This window comes from Anastrepha ludens, chromosome 5, assembly GCF_028408465.1.
Source record: "Anastrepha ludens isolate Willacy chromosome 5, idAnaLude1.1, whole genome shotgun sequence".
Taxonomy (NCBI): Eukaryota; Metazoa; Arthropoda; class Insecta; order Diptera; family Tephritidae; genus Anastrepha; species Anastrepha ludens.
Genome location: NC_071501.1, coordinates 18,778,737 through 18,801,348, shown reverse-complemented (window position 1 = coordinate 18,801,348; position 22,612 = coordinate 18,778,737). Strand labels below are relative to the sequence as shown.

The following is a 22,612-nucleotide window of genomic DNA, read 5'->3' as shown; positions in this document are numbered from 1 at the left end:
CTTCTTGTTGAAACCCTTGGATTGCTTTGTATAGCTGCAGCTACAGCAGCGATCGTTTCCTCCGTCCGAACTGGTGGGTTTCGATGATAAGACCTTCTTGCGACTGTTCCTTGCTCAGCAAAATTATGCACCAGTCTGATTATGGTCCATCTGCTCGGGGGATCGCCGCCAAATATCCGCCTGTACTCTCTCTGTACCAAAACTACGGACTCCAGTGCGTGATAGCGGCGGACTATCCAAATTCTTGTTTGCGTGTCCCAGTTATCCATTTTAATAAATTTTAAAGATCAATCTGCAAATTAAAACAAAAATGGAACAGATAACTTAAAAAGAAAAAAAAGTTATTCATTTTTTTTTTTTGGTAGCGGCTTTCATCAGCCACCCTGTACGTAACCTGCGAAAATTCAAAATTCGCAATACTTTTTGAACACATCTCGTATACATACCCACGTACTGGGGATTGCTTCAACAGTGGTTGCTAACTCCAGAGTATACAAATGCACACACACACACACACATACAGCCATGTGTATGTAAATAACTGCGGTGAAATCATGACTAAAGTAATTAGCTTCGCGAGTTCGAAAAATTAACTTTGCAAGTTATCACGACAAAACCGTTATAACAAACTCTATTGCTACTTAAAAACTTCACTGCCAGCATATAAACTGTGAAGCGTAAGCAATAAAAAGGCTAAAATAAAACATTTCATTTGCCACCAAGGTATAAAATGTACACAAGTTAATACAATAACAATAACTATAATAATAAAAAATAAAAATAAAAGTACAAAAAAAAAGAGGCAAGAATGTCAACACAACCCCTGCAAAGCGCGCAAAACTGACGGCAAAACGTTTGAGAAAACGGAAAAAGTAATTGCGTTGAAAATGGAAATGTTGCCTACATCGAGGCGAGGCAAAATGCAACAAGCCAGAGCGGGTGAGTGCGAGTGGGCGTCTGCGTGTGTGTGTGTGTTGATTGTTTACTGTGCGGTGGCTTTTTATTATGCACTTATTATTTCCACATGGCGTGAATAGCAAAGCAAGACTAAAAAAATAATAAATAAAAATGGAAATGAAAAGAAAGTGTGCGGGTGATGGAAAAGGAAGGAGGCGGCAAGCGGGAATGAATTAATTTACACTTAAGTGTTTGTGTATGCATTTGTAATTTAACTTTTTATTGTACGTATATTTTCAGTTTTTTATGATTCTGTTTTTTTTTTCCCGTCAGCTTTTCGTATGCCTCATTTCATTGCGAAAGCTGAAAAAATTCAAATATGAAAAAATGCGAAAAATAGAAAAAACAAAACGCGACTCCTCTAATGTGCACACTTAGAGACGCCACCACTTAGGCACATTACAGACATGCAAATTTTTAGAAATAACTTCACTCCCCTGCTCAGTTATGTAAAAATTGCATGTAAAAAAGGTGTAATACGAAAAAAATGTGTAACAAAATGAAGCGCGATTTAAGAGTCACACGTAAATGTACGTGCGGGCTTGCATAGTTTTCTTTCACTTATACATGCATGTAATGTAAATGTAGGTGTGTGTGGGCGTTTGCGTCTAACGGAAATTGTGCCATTTCAATTTTCGTCTCATTTCATTTCGTAAACATTACGTTTTTTGCTTTTTGTTTTCTTCCTAGTCGACAAGAAATAAACTCAATTTGTTTACAGCCATTTTGAGGCGCCAACGAGCGAACACTTCCTTTCGTATGACTGGCGTATTGCATGTGTGTGGGCGTTCGCACCTAAATTTATGCAAAGATTCATATGCAAATCGTTTTTTTTTGCTACCACATATGTATGCACACACACACACACACCTACATACCTTTACTACCATCCTTTCATTCATTACGCTGCCACACATTTGCCACATCTGAGTTGATTACTTCTGCAAATACTTATTATTTGTTGATGATGGCCCCACAAAACGTAATGTCTTTTTCCATCACGTCGTCGTTTTTTTGTTAAGTGAGTTTCAGTCCTCTAGTTGAGTGAGTGGAATGAATGCATTTGTGAACTGATTAAAAGTTTTTACGCTAATGCGCTGTGAGTTAGTTTTGTGGGCAACGTCGGTGTGGCTTTTGCAAATGTTGTTTACGAAAGTGGCTGGTTGTGTGGATTTGCGAGTGCAAACCTACCTACCTACCTTTGTATGCACGCGGGCACGAATTAACCCGATTTGCGGTAGACAAACTCTTATTTGATGTTAACAAAAAGTTTGCTGAAATCTGTTTCTTAGTAATGAGAAAAATAATGGAACGAAGGTGATTTAGTAATAGTGAAAACCCATTGGAAAGCAAAGAGGTTTGGAAAGGACGACAGTTGACAGAGTTGTGAAATGGAAAACCCACTTTTTAATTAGCAACCAGATACTCCCGTTTCCCGCAATTTAACCATTATCAAAGACATGCATTTCCCTCAGCTCGGTGTGAGTCTTCTTCTTAGATAGATTCTTTATTAGGTTTGCACTTCGACCTTTTGTGCCCCAATGTGAGCTGTAGCTTTTTCCAGAATTTTTCTCCATGCATCTTGGTGCAAAGCCATTCCACGGTAGTTTGCTATGCTTCTTAGATCATCATCAAAATCGTCTAACCAATTTTAGTACTGGGTTGCCGATATTCGATGGACCCATGTGTTTTTTTTTGGGCCCATTCCAATCGGCGAGGCTTGTCCGCAGGCAACAATCTTTGCGTCAATTGAATCTTATACGGGAATAAATGCAAATCAATGTGGATAATTCGTTGTAAAGTGGTCCGAGCAATGCCCAACTGCTGAAAACGGCGATTTCGGGATGTCCTCGGCGACGTCTCAACACTGGCCCGTACAAGACAATATTCTCATCCGATCGCCTTGGTCGCATCACCAGTCGAAAACCTTTCGTACAAACGTTTAATGGTGTTTTTGGAAGGCGCACTTTTCACATTATTTAATTTTTTATACGCACAATTGACTTCTTTTGATGAATGTAAATTTCAACAATTTGGGAGCACTCGCGTGGCGTATACTGTTCCATGGTAAAAGTCTGCTTAGACTGACGCTTCCAACGCGGTATGTCATTAAGCGTCTCTGACGTCTGACGTCTCTGCCAAAAGATACAGGGTTGCCAGATGGGTTCGTCGAATATGGGCAACCGTGTATATGTTCTGCCGAAGCAAAAACGTGAGATGGAATCATCTTAGCACCTACTTCTTAGTTGCACCACTCTCGCGGGACTAAGATTCAAATATCTTGGATCTCACTTCTTGTCTGCACCTGCTGACATAGCAGGTGTTGATATTAGAAGTCTGATGATTTTCATCAGCAGCATAAAGCGGCTAACACAGCCTCAAATTAGTCACCGTTCACAGTTCATAAATAGTCAACCCCCTCACCCCTCTCCTTTTCATCATATCGTTTTCCTTCATCTCTTTTTAATGTATATATGTTGCCACTGGTCGAATCAATGTTTTATATAGCATTTTTTGATTTTCGTTCTTCTACTCAAGAGCCTGCTTTTTGGCTGTTTAACGCGGGCAAAATATCCTCTGTTTGCAACCTGCACACCTTCTTTTACGGCAATCGTTGTACCATCCGTTCCACTGAGAACCAGTCCTGGATATTTAATTTTATCCACGCTTTCAAGTTTATGATCACCAATTGAAAGCTCTGGGGCTTTTATCAACTGGTTAGGTCTGGCAAGGTTTTCCGCAGTTAATCAAGTTAAAGGTCACATTAAGTGCCTATAAAAAAAGCTGATCGAAAATATGAATTACTTACAAAAAATACGCAGGCAAAATAATTAATTATACAAATTTTTTTTGTGTAATTTTTATGAGTAAGTTTCGACATTTCTACCACAGGGAAACACCACAAGGTGAATATATTAAAGGTGGTATCGCTAAATCAACAGATTTGTTTTTTTTCGCCGTGTTCATGTGGCTGTCAGCCCAGAATGAAACAAGGCGAATTCAGTTTTTGTTTCCTACTTTGCCAATACTTTGCTTTGACAATCAAATGTGCGAAATATTTTTGTTGGTCTAGTGCCACCACCTTTAATAAATGCGCCTTGGGAAAATATGAAGGAAAAAAAATGAATTAAGAAAATCTGTTGTCCCATTCGCGAATTGCATTTTCTTAAATAAATTTTAGGAGTTTTTCTTTTAATATTAATCGAACAGGTGACAACTCTGCTCATTAACATTTTTAAAAAATAAGATGCTAAATTTCTTATACGTATTGTATATATTAAATAAGTTCTACCAGAGCGTGACTTCTCTTCGACCCCTATATACGGTATACAGAATGTACTGATGGTTACGGATGGTCATCACTTCTTTGTAAATTTGAATTTTTTGGAAAATGTTTGAAATATAGGTAAATCATTTACGAAAATATAGCATCAAAAACATAGAAACAAGATCAATAAATCCACCAGACATAAGTGGTACTACTTCCCAAACTTTTGGTGTAACGGAAGAGAGTACTGCCAAACTTATTAACAGAAAATCCCTGAGGCCAGATGAAATTACAAACGAAATCAAAAAGCACGGTGGTCCCCTTTAGGAACTTGTTAATTTTTGAAGTGAAACTTCTTAGGCGTCGATGGACGAGCGGGAATGGAGAGTAAAATTTCAAGGCCATGCAACGTTTTGGGCATTTTCGTTCTGCGAGAGAGAAAACAGCTATAACGTAGAGGAAAAGGAGAGAGAGAGCTATACCTTATATATATCTTAGATACATTTTAGGCTATTTTTCCTGAGTTTTTCCTTGTGGTTGATAATTTCTAGTGAGAAATAACACTGCCTAATTTTTTGCGCTTGTTTGTTGGTGTAAATTTGTAGGAAATATATTTTTGGGTCCCAATTTTTGGCGTTATATTTCCTTGGTGCCTACTGTTTGGGGCGTTTTTTGGTCCGAATTGTTTTGGCGTTGTTTTGTTTTTGGTGCCTACTTTTGGCGCTTTTTCCGCGTCCTGGCTAGTGCTTGTGCGTACTATAAAGTGCTATCCATTCCGGCGTCGGATTTATTGGTATTGCCTTGTGGTAATTTGTGCCGTTGCTGCGGTCCTGGAATCGCTGCGTTTGTGCGGGGATAAACGCTCGGAGTAGTGCGCGTTGTTGCCACGGTTTGTGTCCGACGTTTACTTACACCGGTTGACCCTTCTCCGTTTTTTGTAAATTTTGTCTATTTGTATTCTCTGCAAATGTTTTGAATTTATTTAGATATATGTATATCTTTTCTCTCTCTCTCTCTCTCTCTCGTTTCTCTCTCGGGTCTCTCCCTCTTTCTTTGTCTGCCTTGAAAGTTTTACTTCTGTGATGTGTACTACGCTACGCGCACTTTTTTTAACCTTTCAGTTCTTTATAATGCTGATTTGCTCTTAGCACTTTATTTTACTTCTGAAGCCGGGTCGAATAGATTTTTAAAATCGTCTCCTAATCCTACAAGGATTTGTACAGCGTCAATGCTACTGCATTCTACTGCATTTACTGCTATTTTTTTTACTTTCACGCTTAGCGATGCAAAACCCAATGGCTTTCATCAGAACACAAAAGTTCTAAGGAAAATTTTTTTTAAAGATTTTTTGTTAAAATCGCCCATCGAAATTAAAACTTTCAAACTTAAAGTTTTTCGAAAACAATATTAGTTCATTCTTTAACAAAAATAATATGAATTTGAGCTCCTAACTTTATACAAAGTTCAGAAGAATTCACCAAATTTTGATCAAAATTGTCAACTTTTTAATCAGACACCTTGAACCTGTGTCTTTAAAATCGTGTTGATTTTGGAAAATGTTTTTGGCTTACTCTATGAACTGTTTCTTAATTATTATTTTATTCAAATCATTTTAAAGAATATATTTGATATGGGAAAAAATGCGCAGTATCATCAATAAAACAAAGAACAAGAAAAAATTGTTGAAACCCAACGCGATTCTTAAAGCACATGAAATCTTGACTTTATTACAGGCTTCGGCACTCGAAGTGTAACCAATTAAAAATACCATAAATTTAGTTTGGAAAATTACTTTTATTCAATTCAAAGCAAAAATTATGTGAAACTAATACAAAATTAAGAATCAATTTACTTTTGCTCGATGTGACCACCTTTTGCCTTGACTATGGCCTAGGGATGGGCCAGAAACGATTCACAAGCTGCCCGAATGTGACTTGCAAGTATTATGACCCCCCCGAGGACAGTGGCTTTTTTCAGGGCCTCGAGACTGGTGGATCTTTTAGTTCGGACTTTGCTCCCCAAAACGGCCCAAAGAGAATACTCCACCGGATTCGTGTCTGGTAAACTTGAGAGCCATTGGGCGGACGGTATAAAGTCCGGAATGTTTTTTAGCCATTCTTGGTTTACTCGTGCTTTGTGAGACGGTGTCGCGTCCTGTTGAAACGTGCATGGTCTGCCACTAGAATATTTGTCTGTCCACGACTTGACAGCAACGTCCAGAACAGTTTCCTGATAATATTTAGCATTTACTTTGACGCTAGGCTCGATGAAAACGATTGGAGAGCGCCCATCTGCGGTGACAGCGGCCCAAAACTAGTACCTGTGGACCCGCCACAGGTGGAACATCGATGACTCAAATTATTGTATGAACTCTCGGTCAAAAAACCCTATCGTTTTGGGAGTTTAGGAATTGCTCCATTTGGAAAAGTTTCGCGTCAGAAAACACAATGTTCGAAACTGATCGCTTCGGCCAAGCGAAGCAACTCCTTCGTTCTCTCAAGTCTGACTTGTTGCTGCTTTGGTGTGAGATCAAGCGCCTTTTGGATCTTGTAAGGCTTGACTCAGAGATAACTTTTCAGCATGCGGCGGATGCTACGGTCAGATATTTTCAGTTCTTTCGCCATTTGATTGGCACTTCGTCGGGGATTTCGCTCAAGTCGCTTCTTCACTTTTTGAATTATTTCACGTGACGTTGCAGTCTTTTGATGTCCACCTCTCCTTTACTGATTTTCTTTTTTCGCGTTTACTCTCGGCAAAATACTTCCGCGAGCTTCTAAACAATACTCTGGACTACCGTTTAGCTAACTAACAGACAACTGATGCCCGTGCAGCAGTTACACTTCGAGGGCCGGACCCTGTATATTAAAATTAGACAGCAGTTATAAAAAGAGCTATAAAACCGCATACTCAAAAGCTTTACAAAAATCTGATTTAAAAGTTGGAAATTTGTGTGAAAGTTAAATTGAATTTTTATTTTATTTTCATTAACGATTCTTACTCATTTTGTAGAAACTTTGTACAAGCGCACGTGATAGATATAAAGAGATATAAATCAATTTTCAAAATGCACTGAATTTATTTTCTCAATTTTCTGAGTTTTGTACTGAGTTCGGGGCTTTGATTCATACATATGGATTTTGTTAAAGAATCAGCAATTTTGTTTTATTTAAAATTAGTAAAGTTAGATTTGAAAAAAAATTAAATATGAAAATGTATAGTAACAAGGGATGCGGCGTTTTTCGGCATCACGCGAAAAATGCTCAGAATTGTTTACTTTGCCAAATTCTCCCTCATATGGTAGGCTAGCAATTTTTTTAAGTTTTTGTTTTTCAAAAGACTTGTGTAAAACTCGCAGTTTGTAAATAAAAAACTGCAATTCCATTCCAAAGTACGATTAGCATTCTGCGTCTACGAATTCCCATAATGTACGCCCGTTTATTGCAGCTCAGTAGTTTGAAGGTTTTGTGGTTTTTGGGGCTTTCTGAATTCTGCTCATCCATTACCAATCTCATTTATGACTTAATTTGTTAATTTTTGCAAACACACACCTCTCTTTCCAAACGTATATGTTGGAAGCTTGGAAAAATATGGCTGGCGCTTGTGTGAAAATAAAGGCAACGTATTTACGCCTAAAAGCAGGCAGGAGCGCGCAAAAAATTTATTCACAAAAATTACTCTAAGCCACACAAAACGCAAAAACACAATTTTTTTACATCCACATTGCCATTGCGGTTACAAAAACAAAGAGTGGCAAAGAAATTTGCATTTGTAAGCTTGTGCGCCGAAAAATATGCAATGTAGTTTTTAAAAGCAAGTGGACGTTGAAAAATGTGCTAAATTTGTTTATGCGCGGCTAGCCGTTGCAGTAGGTAGGTAGATGGGTAGTGTAGAATGGTAGGGAGGGAGGGAAGATCAATCTGCGAAATAGACGAAAATTTCAACTAAATTATTCAACAAGCCAGCAGCCTCCTGCAGCAGCAAACTGACAGTTGGATAGGCAGGCAGACGTACAGATATGTAGGCGGTTAGACAGCTGCATGAAAGGAGGGTCAGTGAGTGTACAAGCAACGGTTTGGTACAACAGCGCTGGGTTTGGCAGCAACTTTGATTGTGTGATTGGCTGTCCGATTTCATTTAGTATTTTGGCATATTTTTTTAAATTTTTTTTTGGCTTTGTTGCGTTTATCTTCTTCAATGCAACACATTTTATTGTTATTTTTATTGCATACTTGCGGGAGCTCTTTTTAACCTTTCTTGCGCTGGTTCATACCTTCTGCTGTAGTCTTTCAAAAATTTCTTTGTCTGCTTTTAGGCGTTTTTGTAAACAAATACATTATCCACCAGTCTAAACAAAATTATTACAAAGAAGGCTGAAAAATCAAAAACTAAAATACAAAATTGTAGCAATTTAAATAAAATATGCACAACAATGCCGATACAGCTGTGAGGCACTGGGCGGCACTGAAGCTCGACTTTCTACCTGCTGGTGCCTGCGCTCAGCCAACTTCATTATTCGGTTTTCTGTATTTGCTTATTTGATTGCGTGAGATCACCAGAGAAATTACCGTTGTAAAATGTACAACATTTTATGATGCTTCGGCTGGAGCGAGGAGGGCAAGTGTGAGAGCGCAGGAGTGAGCGTTCGGGAGAGAGAAGGTGAGCGTATGGCCGGTCTGGTTGCTGGCAGACAGTGAAAGCATACAATAAAACAAAGCACAGCGTAAAAATTACTGAACTCAATTCAACTTCATTCAGTCTGCTGCTGTGACTGCTTGGCGGCTCAAACCACAAAAAGGAAATGAACAAACAAAAAATGCCAAAATACAATAACAATAACAGCCACACTCCTATAAGCGACTACAGAAACAGCTCGCAGCATACAAACAGGATAAGCTGTAAACATTAGTGCAGTGTGTGAGTGAGTGGTGCTGGTGGTGGTGATGGTGATGGTGAATGCCAAACGGCAGTATTGGCTTTTAGTCAGTTGATGAGGCTGTGTGCAGCCAGCAATGCTGGTGGGGCAGCCCAAAAACCAATCTCATTTTCATAAAATATTCAAAGGCACTTTGCGCTGAATTTCGGCTTACCTCTTCGAATTTCCCTGCCACTACCATTGGCTGGTTGCAGCTGTGAACGAGTTAAAATGGATAAGCAAAAGTTGCGCCTATGTACAATTTTCTTCTGCAGTTTGTTTGGGCTGAGTTTTTGTTGATGTTGTGTTTTGAAGTTTTTACTTGCTTGCAATTAAACGATGGCAGTTGGGGGTAGGGTAGCGCTTTGCATTCCAACTGCCACTTACATCAGCACTAGACTCGTCTACATTTGCCACTAAATTTGCGCTGAGCCACCTTATTCCCTTTAAACGCGCAGTAAACAGGTACCCATCACAGGGTAGCAATGTTTTTGGATACCGGATATAAAAGTAATGCTGAAGCGGACCTCGATGGCCGCTTAACTATCTAAAAAAGCAACTATAAAGAGCCCTCTACTTCTGTTTAAATATATGTACTTACTCAGGGCGAGTTTGCGGGCACCTCAACCTGAAGCATTGTGGGCCTAGTGCGTACTGCGATCTGTTGTGTCATCTTAAAAGATTTATGGAATCTCCTTTAATCTTACTTTCGAGGAATAAAGCGAATTATCTTGTATGGGCTGGTAGGCTAAATCAAGATAAGTGGCTGCCCTTGTGATGGACCCATTTGGACTAAATATTCAAAATTCGTCCGTTGTGATACCATACAAGGGGAAGGGAGAAGGAAAGGAACCAGATAGGTAGAAAAAAAGAAGAAGAGACTATGGTATTAGAGGATTACGACCAAAAGTGGCTATTTACGTATGACTTAGCCGTTTTAAGCTACTCATGAATTGCTCTCAATGTGTAATATTTAAACCGGCAATACCCGCAGGTGTAGTGAAAAGTGAGAGCCCAGATGTCTAAATTTTTACCCGACAAAAGCAGGGCAGCTAAGAAAAAGGTGCTCAGATGTTTCCACATCGTCCTCTAGACAGCTTGTGCAGAAAGGACTTGTAGCAATCTCAAGTCTCCCCGCATGGACACCTAAAGGACAATGTCCGCTAAAAATACCTACCAAATTCGAGAGCTGCAGCTTTGTTTGGTTGGGAAGTTCCGTCGAGCGCCCCCGATCTACCCGTGGCCAGAAAGATCTCACGACTTTGCACGTTTGTGCACTAGCCCAGCGCCCGCTGAGTTGATGCGAGACCCATTTTCCAATAATCGACCACCAGCTCTCAAAAGATGCGAGACTCATATTTCTAGGAACAGACCACTAGTTATTAAGGGAACCCCAATTCTCTCATTTTGCGATGAAACCGTCTCCAGAGTCACATGTCTAACCAGCTCATCAGCCCAGCAGTTTCCCTCTTTGCCGCTGTGTCGAGGAACCAAAATGAGCCTAATATCGAAGTGTTCGGGTGGAATCGAGTGAGAAGACAAGTATTCCCGGGCTAATTTCAAACAATGACCTCGGTGCTCTAATTGACGCTTGGCTATCGGAGTAGATATTTATATCCTTTGCAGTAATTAAAGAAATGAGCAAACAGTCCACTGCTTCCTTAATTGCGACTACCTCTGCTTGGGAAACCCTGCAGTGATCCAGAAGCCTAAATTTGAGCTTGATGATGAGCTCTTATCATGAACTCTTCCGCCCAACTTCGAGCCATCTGAAAGATGTTCGCCAAGTTGTTCCTTCAAATGGTGTACCCCGTCCACTCCTCCCTGGAGCGAATATGAATCGAAAAAGTTCTGCTTGGATGTAGCGTGGGTGTAAAATGATCCAGCACCATGAGCGCAAAGTTTTTAAGAATACTAGAGCGTCCGTAGCTTAAGTTACCTGAAATCGAATTGTGGCGCGTGCAGCGGTAGTTTTGTTTGCAATACCCATGAATGCCACATTCAGCATACAGCCCGTGAAACAATGGATTTACTGCGTCGTCGTTTCGGTGAGCAGTTCATCTCTCGTCCCGGACCAGTTGATTGGCCACCAAGATCGTAAGATATCACAACTTTGGACTTTTATTTGTGCGTGTATATGAAGTCCAAATACTTTGTGGATAAACCAGCTTCGATTGAGGCATTGGAAGCCAACATTACTAAAGTTAATCACGAGATACCAACCGAAGTCCTCCAGCGAGTCATGCAAAGGCCAACATTTGAAAGGGATAAACTTTAAAGAATAAATCCCAACCTTTGGCGAATCTAAGTAGGGCTGGGAGCTCCGCTTTTAAAACGTCTTCCAGACCCTCAAACAGTGGGGCTGCCAGGCATCTTAGTCGCGTTTTTGATAATGCCGAACAAACGCACAGAAGGTGTCCTAAAGCATTTTCTGCATTTGTCCGTGTTAGCAATCCCTATCTTGTACGCATGTGCAGCCAATAGATTGTGACCTGTTAGCATACCTATGATAGCTCTACATTCCTTTCGCGAGAGCGTAAGTCAGTTTTTTGTCGTTAGTTCTACACATGACGTTTGCTGTTTTGCATGTGGCCCACCTAGCTTCCACGCGCCTTTTCATGTGGTCGTCCATTTCGTTGTATATTGTTGTATATTGTGTTCATACCAAAGTCGTTCTCTTGTTCAAATGGTAGTCTCACAGCACTTTTTGCTATCTCATCTATTAATTCGTTCCCCATAATGCCTTTGTGACCAGGTACCCAGTAGATATGCAGCCTACTGTTTCCGGCTAGCCTTTCTATGGCCTCCCTGCTTTGGACTTAATACAATTTGAGCTTATTGCTAATATTGTTGCTTGACTATCCACGTATATATTAATTGTTGAGTTCTTTCTTGTTCTAGTGTAGGCTAGCTCCGCGGCCTTCCCCACAGCAAAAACTTCCGCTTGGAAAATACTGCTGTGGTCTGGCAGCTTGATAGACTGCCTTATTCCTAGTTTTGAGCAGTAGATACCCGCTCCCACTCCGTCTGGAGTTTTCGAGCCGTCTGTATAGATGTGAAAGGTTCTATGGCCAGGCTTCATGCCTTTGTGCCATCCCTCCTCTTCAATTGTGGTGCGAAGCCTTCTCTCCCAATTAAAGTACGGAGTCATGTAGTCCGTGCCACCTGAGCTCCACTTTTCTATTGAGCTGTGACCGAAGGGTTTGCAGGTGAATACCCCCGCAGCCATTAGCCTCCTTGCGGATTTCGCTGCCAGGTTTTCCGCTATGAGGTCAATAGGTGGCATACTGAGTATCATTTCCAGCGCCGTCGTTGGAGTGGTCTTCATCGCTCCTGTTGTGCACAGAGCAGCGAGTCAATGAATCCTTTCCAGCAGCATTGCGTATGCCAGTTTTTTTGTCGCAGTCCACCATACTAAGGTTCCATACAGCAATATCGGTCTGACTACTGCTGTGTAGCACGAATGCATCAGAGAGGGTGATAGACCCCAAGTAACGCCCATCATTCTTTTACATGCGTACAACGCATTATTGGCCTTTTTCACCCTCTCCTCAACGTTGTGCTTCCACAGCAATTTGCTGTCCAGTATTACTCCGAGGTACCTCGCATAATCTTTGAGAAAAGTTAGTTATTATACATTTTTATAATAGATTTTCCATAAAAATGAATGTTGGAAGTTTGTTATAAAATAATTTTCGTAATGAATTCATAACAGCTTTATGTTATTCTTTGGGATGATTCAGCAATATTATAAATAATGTTTTCTTCATCAGCTGTATGCGAGGATTCGTCATTTCGATTTGTCGACAAGTTCTGCTAGTAATCGTGTTTAACAGGTGGAATGAATTTTAGCAGGTTCATCATGCCTCTCCATTGTTCCTTTGTCACAGTTCTACCTTTAGGATATAATAAAGGCTGATCTATATATTTCTAACTTTGCGGTCTACCCACTAAAGATTTTCTTATATTAATGGCTTGAAATTCTGTATCTTCATTATAGTCACATTTGAATTGTATGAGATAGGGGTTGGACCTTTCTAACTTTATCCAGCGTATTTTAAGCCAATTTACTGGAAGCCCTGTGACGGTCACTTTTCTGTTAATGATAGACTGTTCTAAAGGTTTTGTTGATACAAAATTTTGGTGAGTCATTTGGATTAGATGAAACGGCGCTTTTTTTTACATGTTTTGATTATACATATGTACCAATCATCTGGTGAAAAAATGTTTTGACTTTTTTTTCGCATACGACTCAATAATGGCAAAATCTGAGTCAGGCAAATAGCATTGTCCACTTACCAAAAATTTCATGTCAATTGATTCAGCTTTGATTTCCGTGCTTTGAACAAGTTTCAATAAACTTAAGACGGTTTTAATAATTTAGTTTTGACCCGTACACGAATCCGAATATTTTATTATTTTTTCGAAGTTTGCAGCGTAAGTATTTATGTCCTGAAACGATTTATATTAGAGTATGGAGTTAATCGAAATGGCTTCTGAAATAAATTACTTATTATTCAGTTGACAAAAAAATTTGCCCTTTAACGGTGCTAATATTTATTATTTAGGAAAGTTATTATTAATATAAAAAGTTATGACTATACCAAGGGCTTTGACACTTAAATTTGAGATTTTTCAAAAAGTAGAGTTAATCGATGTGTGCTCAATTAATTGTCGGTTTTTTCTCCAAGATCTGGAAAATATTTCCTAAGGCCACCACATTGTTAATTTTGAAAAAAAAAAACAGCTTCGATCAGGCACAAGATTATCTACTAATAAAACTAATTTCTCTAGCCCGATTGATTTTAGATAAATCTCCAAGGACTTGTGATGATTACCGCAAGGGACTTCTGGAGAAATGAACTCCACACAAACAGCGATAACTCTCACAATTATACATTTTGTTTTGAAGTTTTGTTAATGTCAAGTTGAAAATGATGTATTAATGCTATGTTTTTATTTTTGTAAAATAAAGCAATTCACTAGCAAAAATCATCATACTACTGTGGGCAAAAAGGAAGGTGAATTTATTTGTCAAACTTTGCGGGACTAAAATTTCGCTCTAGTTATTTTTTTCATGAGTTGGCAGCACTGTTAATAACATCTGGGCCAACTTTCATGTGAATGTCATTGTCAGTAATATATTTACGCTTGTGTTTACCAAACGACCAAGAGTGCATTTTTCGATTCTTACAATGTCTGATTTGATTGAGCAGAGAAGGGCCATAAAATTTTGTTTGCGGAATGAAATTTCGGCTGCGGAAATGTTTAGCATGTTGCAGAAGGCATTTGGTGATTCGACCATGTCGCAGAAAAATGTTTATAAGTGGTACAAAGACTTTAAAGAGGGTCGAGAACGTGTTGATGACTTGGAGCGCTCCGGACGACCATCGACGTCAACAGATGACCAACACGTCAATAAAGTGAAGGAGTTAGTGCTCAAAAATCGTCGGTTGACTGTTAGAGACCTTACTGATATGATCGGAATATCAAAAGGATCTGTGAAAATCATTTTGAAAGACCATTTGGGCCTACGAAAAGTCAAATCTCGTTTGGTACCGAAAACTCTCAATTTCTTGGAAAAAAGTCGTCGCGTTGATGTGTGTGAAACAATGCTTTCAGACTATCAGGACAAGCTCAAATGCATCATTACGGGAGATGAGACTTGGATTTATGCTTACGACCCTGAAACAACCGACCAATCAAGCGAATATCGTGCTAAAGGTGAGGTCAGACCGAAAAGAGCACGTCCAAGTCGTTCAAAAATAAAGGTCATGATGACAGTTTTTTTCGATTTTCGTGGTGTGGTGCACTATGAATTCCTTCCACCTGGCCAAACTGTTAATAAGGAATATCATTTGAGCGTTAGGCGTCGTTTACGTGAAGCAATTCGTCTAAAAATACCAGAATTATGGGCCAACAACTCTTGGTTTTTGCATCACGATAATGCACCGTCTCACACTGCACTCGTTCTTCGTGACCATTTCGCCAAAAATTCCACGCATATCGTTTCGCAACCACCGTATTCGCCTGATTTGGCTCCGTGTGACTTCTGGCTATTCCCAAAACTCAAGAGACCACTCCGGGGCGTTTCGAGTCGTTTGAGGAGATAAAAGCTGAATCGAAGAAGGTGCTGATGGCTATACCGGAAATGAACTATTTGGCATGTTTCGGAGATTGAAAAAATCGTTGGCATAAGTGTATTTCATCGAGAGAGGATTATTCTGAAGGGGATGAAATTGATTTACAAGAATAAATTGAGATTTTTCATTTTACTTTTTGCCCACAGTAGTACATCATACGGGCCTCTGACTACCCCAACCCCTTGAATACTTTAGCTTATTAGAAAACCATGATTTTTCACCAATCTCTTTACCTTCATTGCCAGTATGACCCAATATCCAGAGAATCCAAAATTGATTGGTCATGCCAAAAGTATTTAGCACTCCATTGCCAGTTTAGAATGCTTGCAGTTCATAATGAATATTGCAGCAGGAGTTGGGATAAAAAGGCATTTGAGCCTCCTCTCTGCAAATGTTTAGCTTCAAGTAGGAAGTGTAGTATTGAACTGAGACTGGTTGACTACAAATCTTAGATGCGATTTTTCAACCACAGGTTTCGCTGTAGATACTCGTGTTTCCTATGTTATCAAGTAGTTTTATAACACACAGCCGTTGATTAAAATCTACTTGAGTACTGTGTCTTTTCGCCCTATAAAGTTAAAGCGCCCCAGTTAAAGTTAATAACTAACTTTTCTTTCGCGTTAAGTGCCTTGTTCGTTAAGAGCAAACATCAAAGCGAATTACCTCAACGAATTTAATTTCCTTAATAATAATACACATTTTCGTTTTCCATCCGCAACACGTTTCAACTTAGTTCTATTACTTATCAACTTTTTCTTCATCTTTTTTCTCTTTCTTCTACAGCATGTCCTTTGGCTGGTATCGCGCAGAAGTTATTGGTGCCATGGCCTCTGTTATAATGATTTGGGTCATTACCGCAATACTTGTCTGGTTGGCCGTGCAACGTTTGATTAATCGCGATTTTGAAGTGGACGCTAAGATTATGTTGATTACATCTGGTTTGGCGATTTTGGTTAATTTGGTGTAAGTACCCACTTATCATTCACACATACACACACTCACACACATGCATGCATACTAACAAAGTAATTGATATATTGTTACGAGTACCATAATAATAAATTATTCCTTAACGAATGTGATTATAGTCGCACTGGCGCGGTTGACATAATTGTGGCATTGGCCATGAATTATTTAATTGTGTGTTAAGTAGATAAGCAAAGCGTATTATGTGCTAAGTATAGCTGGGAATTAATTGCACATTTACATAAGCTTTTAATTACAAAGCAGATAGGCCAAATTTAAGTTCAATTGGCGAGTCGAAATCAGCCCTATGCGAAGGCGTACCATCAGCAAGTGTAAGTTTGGTTGAGAATAAGCAATGCAGTTATGAAAATTTTACTCGTTAAGCACCTAAATGTAGGCAACCAGCTCTGCGTGTGCAAGTAAGCTGTGCTATATTTCTTCAAAAAGTCTTTGCAAGCACAGAAGTCACAGCTGTGGCCAGCATTAAGGCAATTGATTTGTGTTTCTACTTTTTTGCAGCTAATTTTCATTTCCTGCTTTGCAATTGTATTTTAGAGCCGCTGCTTGCTTGCTGGCCATTTGTGTGCCTATTTGTCAGCCATCTTTCATGCTTGCCACACATCGTTGGTGTGCTGCCCTGTTGACTTGGTTCTCTGGCTTGACGACGTGGCCATAGACCTATGTCAATAGCGCTCACATCGCGTATGCATTTCCTTCTTTATCAACGCCGTTTCTTAGCTGTGTAGCAAATGGCATTTGGTGTCTACTTTTCGGCGTAACCACAATGTTTTTTCTTGTTTTTTGACAAATGCTGCTGCGCGTCCCAAATATTGCTGCGACATGAATTCAAAATGGCAGTATTTCAGTTGGCATTGAGTTGAGTTTGGTCAAGAACGTCAATAAAGAGATTGCTGTATGTATGTGTGTTGCATACTTACGGGCAAGCTTGACCATAAACGAATGTGGAGAGTGTGGAAGAGATGAATGGGTTTGAGAAAAGAATTTGAGAAATCGAAGCTTTGATTGACCGGTTTTGTGATTGTACCTAAAAGTATGCAGCGCTTATTTTTAAGCGCCTAAAAATGTGCTCTCTTTTTTAGAATACTAAAATGACTTCCAATTCGTATTGCACTCATAGCATGCGCTTAAAATGTAAACCATAAAGTTTTAAAACAATGTTGCATCTCCTAAAAATAGGTTAAAAATTTACTAGACTATAATGCAAGTACACAAAGTGAAAAAATGTAACTTAGAAGCATCTAAGGAACATAAAAACCTGAATAATAACTTACAAGCATACAAATTTCAACTTCTAAGCGCCTAAAAATATGCTATCCTCATTAAGAAAAACATACTAATTTTAAATTTGTGTAGAAGTCTTATCAACCCATCAATATATATAATATAAAGCACAGTAACAAAAGTGTTGCGGCCCCTAAAATATGCTACAAATATATCAGATTATAATGAAAATATAAAAGTTGTAATTAGTGTAGCTCAAAAGCATCTTAGAAACATAAAAACTCTAATAAATAACTTGCTTTCCCAACAAGTATACAAGTTCCAGCTTCTAAGAGCCTAAAAGTATGCTTGCTTTGCTTAGAATAGCAGAATAATTTCATATTTGTACAGCAATCATATCAACAAATAATGACGTCTCCTCGTCTATTTAATAACTTCACCGACTGGCAGTACTTCCAACTGCAATTACAAGCTGTAGTGGTAGACACCGACCGTATCGTGACTATTGATGATCTTGAGGATACCGTGCTTCACTTCACGCAAATAATTCAAAACGCAACTTGGAACAGTACGCCCCAGCAAGATGTCACATCAAACAAGAATAAATACCCATCATATATCAAGTTGCTGATAAATAAAAAACGAAAACTTAGACGTCGTTGGCAGCAAACCAGATATCCTGAGGACAAATTGAAACTCAACTAAACAACAAAACAACTACACGTTCAAATTCAGATATTCAAAAATGATAATTTCAATCGATTTCTTAAGAGCCTCACATCTGATAAATCCACAGACTACTCTTTATGGAAGGCAGCAAAGTCATTTAACCGACCGATAAAACACATAGCACCCATCTAAATAAACGACACCCAATGGGCAAAATCCAATGAGCAAAAAGCAAATTTATTTGCAGAGAATCTTTGTAAAACCTTCTATGCTAATGATGGATCTGAAGATATTGACATCTCGTCAAATTGGATTGAAAGCGATTTCAACATTGAGCCAGTTAGTAACGAAGAATTTTTTTTTTTTTTTTTTTTTTTTTTATTACAAACATAGATACAATATAAAATACATAACAATGTTTGTTGGCACTGCAACTAGTTACAGATAAACTAACGAGCAGTACAATTTTGGTAACATAAATAAAATTTTGTGAAGAGATTTTCATAGTCCCTTCCTTAAGTTAACAGCCATCATGCCAGATCATGTGGTTTAATTCGATGCAGTCGTCGAGTTAGGCCTGAGGTGTTGAGCAGATTGCTAGCTTCCTCGTTCACGTGCCTTTGAAGCCTATGGGAGTGGGCTTCTGCTTGTTTTTTAATTTCTTCAGCGACCGTAGGGATATTAAGGTCACGAAGAATATCCTTATTGCGAACGAACCAAGGTGCGTTGAGAATATCTCGAAGGATTTTATTCTGGAGTCGTTGAAGTATATTTATATTACTTTGACTGGCGCAACCCCATAATTGCGCGCCATAGGACCACACTGGTTTTATAATTTGTTTATATATCGCTATTTTGTTATATATGGATAGCTTTGATCTTCGTCCAATTATCCATTTAATTTGTATTACCTTCAGATGGATTTCATGCCGTTTAAATTTTATATGCTCCTTCCATCGAAGCTTAGCATCAAGCGTCATGCCAAGGTATTTTGCAGTGTTTGCATGTGGTATTGCGGCACCTAGCAGCATTATTGGATAATGATTCACTTTTTTGTTGGTGAAGTTTACATGTATTGACTTGGTATTGTTCAATTTTATGCGCCAAGTTTTCGTCCATTCTTCAATAGCGTTTGTTGCAATTTGAAGTTTGGTTGCAGCTTCTTCAGCACTTTTTCCAATTGCTAGGATGGCAGTGTCGTCGGCGAAAGTGGCGATCAAGCTATTCGAGGGTATCGGCAAGTCTCTGGTGTATAAAAGGTATAAGAGCGGACCAAGAATGCTTCCTTGCGGCACACCAGCATTTATTTCTTCAAGGTCAGAGTATTCATTTCCTTGTTTAACGCGAAAGTAGCGTTCACTCAGATACGACTTTAGGAGGGCGCAAAAACCGCTTGGAAGGCAGGTATTTAGTTTGTTATTTAAACCGTCATGCCAAACCTTGTCGAAAGCTTGTGCGACGTCCAAGAATACTGCTGAACACACGTTATTCTGTTCAAAAGAGTTTTCAATTTCGGCTGTGATTCTATGCACCTGATCGATGGTTGAGTGCTTACACCGAAAGCCAAATTGATGCGAAGGTAACAAATCTTTAGAGTCGATAATTGGCGTCAACCGATTGAGGATGAGCTTTTCAAATAGCTTACCAATTTGAGGCAGCAACGAGATTGGTCTGTACGAGGAAACAAGATGTAGATCTTTTCCCGGTTTCGGAATCATTATCATTTCCGCAACTTTCCACAGGCTTGGGACATAGTGAAGCTGAATTGAATGATTAAATAACTTTACTAATTTAACCAAACTTATGTAGGGTAACTTTTTTAAAACCTCAGCTGTAATTAAATCGAATCCGGGCGCTTTTTTATCTTTTAGTTGTTTTATTTCCCTTTTGAGTTCTTTTATAGTAATGAATGAAATAGGAGTGTTTTCATCTACAGTATGAGTATACAAATTGTCAGATTGATTTTCGTTGGGTTGGAAAGTTTCTGTTAAGTGTTTTGCAAAAGCTACTGCCTTGTCTTTGTCACTTTTTGCCCATGTATTATTATCTCTTTTGATTGGATGAACATGACAATTTGGTCTTTTCAAATATTTAGTACACTTCCAAAGTGAGTAGTCACCTTTTTTATCAGATCTCAAGCTTGAAAGGTATTGATTTATTGATTCATTTTTAATACAATTTATTTCATTATTTAATTCTTGTGATGCTTTGTTGAGCTTGGTTTTGTCACTAGGGGAACGAGTATGTTGCCATTTTCGCCGTAATTTTCTTTTGTTTGTGATGAGCTGCTTAATTTCTTTGGGGTAGTTAGCTCCATTTGTTACCCTTTTGAAATTGGGTGTACTCATCCAGGCAGGTTTCTGGATTTCTTGGACAAACCTTTGAACTTCTTCTTCTAGTTGATCTTTGGTGGTTACTAAGAAGTCATTTTGTTGAATGTTTTGAAGAATTTTTGCAAAGGATTTCCAGTCAGTATTTTTATTATTGAGCGTCGGTTTACTTTCTTTCTCGATTATTGTTTCACTGATAGTTAAGAATATTGGTGAATGATCAGAATTGAGATCAGAACCTTCGGCTATTTGAATAAAATTCGTTGACAGTTTTTTTACAATGAAAAAGTCGATCAGGTCCGGAGTTTTATTGACATCAGTTGGCCAATATGTTGGTTTCGCCGTAGAAATGAAGTCACATCCAGTTTCTCGCGCTGCTTTGTACAACTCACGTCCTTTCACTGTGGTTAAACGTGATCCCCAATAAACATTTTTTGCGTTAAAATCTCCACCAATTACGAACTTAAATTTGTGCATGTTGATGAGTTTCTTGTATTCTTCTGAAGATATATTGTATCTTGGTGGACAATATATGGCAGTGATTGAAAGTGGTTGGTTTTTTGTTTGGATTGTTACAGTTGTGGCTTGGAATATTTCTGTACTTAAATTGAAATCTTCGTACTGCTCAATATTTTTCTTAATAATTACGGCACTACCACCCCTTGGACAGTTGCTTGGGTGTGTAGTGTGGTAGATATTATAATGCTTGAATTCAATGTGCGATTGTTTGGTAAAGTGCGTTTCAGAAATAAGACAGACGTCAATATGTTCTAATTCTAATAAAATTTGTAATTCATTTTTGTGATTTTTTAAGCCGTTCGCATTGCATGCCATAATTCTCAGCATATCAGTCATTGTGTTTGTTACCTTTGGACAGTATTTGTTTTTCAAGATCATTTAACCGTTTATTATTAATAATAATTATTAATAATTATTATTATTGTTTATTATTATTATTTATTATAAATTATTATTATCGATAATTAATGTAGTCTTAATGTATTTATTATAAATTTTTCTTATATATTAATAATTTTTTTTTTTTTTTTTTTTTTTTTTTTTTGTTTTTTATCAGACTTAGAACCTCCCTAATCCACAAATCACACTTCACTACCTGCGCCCTGCGTTATACTGCACTTGTGGTTTCGATCTTAGCTAACACCTGTACGCCTAGACCTGTTCCACTTTTGGGTGACGAGCTCAGCTGTATTTGACAGTTTACCAAAGCGTTTTGATGTCTTTGCTATCTCGTTCACGTGCGAAAGCACTCACTCAAATTGTTAATTTTGTGAAAACTTTCACAGCCAAATTGAATTTTGTTTTAAGATTCCTGGCAATGCACAGTAGAACTACGCCGACACTCGCGACTACGTACAGACTTTATAACGCACTTCCCGGGTAGGTTACTTATGGAATCCCAACTAAGGGCTTTATATATCCTATATATTTTGGTTTTTTTTTCGGACACCTCTCTGAACACAACTCGTCAACGAAGAAGTAATGAGCGAAATTTTCAAAATGAAAACGAAAAAAACGCCTGGTTTCGACCTCATAACTGCAGAAATTCTTCAAAAATTGCCCAATAATTGTATTACTTGTCTGTCTCAATTGATTAATTTGTGTTTTTTGTTAAAATATGTTCCTATGTATTGGAAGACAGCAGAAGTAATTATGATTTTGAAAGCCGGAAAACCACCAAATGATGTGTCTTTATACCGACCTATTTCTCTGCTACCAATGCTGTCCAAACTTTTTGAACGACTGTTACTGACTCGAATGTTGCCGATTATAGAAAGCAAGAGAGTTATTCCAACGCACCAATTTGGCTTTCGAAAAAATCACTCCACTATCGACCAAGTTCACAGGGTTGTTAGAACCATAGAGTGTGCGATAGAGGAAAACAAAGTTTGCGCAGCGGTGTTCCTTGACGTCTCGCAGGCATTTGACAAAGTTTGGCATACGGGCTTACTCCACAAACTAAAATTGATTTTGCCCAGGAATTATTGCGAAATCCTTTCTTCCTACCTTGATGGCAGATACTTTCGTGTCAGACTTGACAACGCCTATCCATCATTGCAAAAAGCACGCGCGGGGGTACCTCAAGGAAGCATCTTAGGCCCTCTCT

General features: G+C 38.6%; 1 protein-coding gene across 2 annotated transcripts in view; it reads left to right on the top strand.

Moving 5' to 3' along the window:
* Positions 1-22,612, top strand: part of LOC128865351 (proton-coupled zinc antiporter SLC30A2) — a 252,202-nt gene that overhangs the window by 134,772 nt on the left and 94,818 nt on the right. For both annotated transcript variants that reach the window (XM_054105593.1, XM_054105594.1), the window contains one exon: positions 16,064-16,243. In XM_054105593.1, the coding sequence (XP_053961568.1) occupies positions 16,064-16,243 (180 nt within the window). The remainder of the gene's footprint in view (positions 1-16,063; positions 16,244-22,612) is intronic.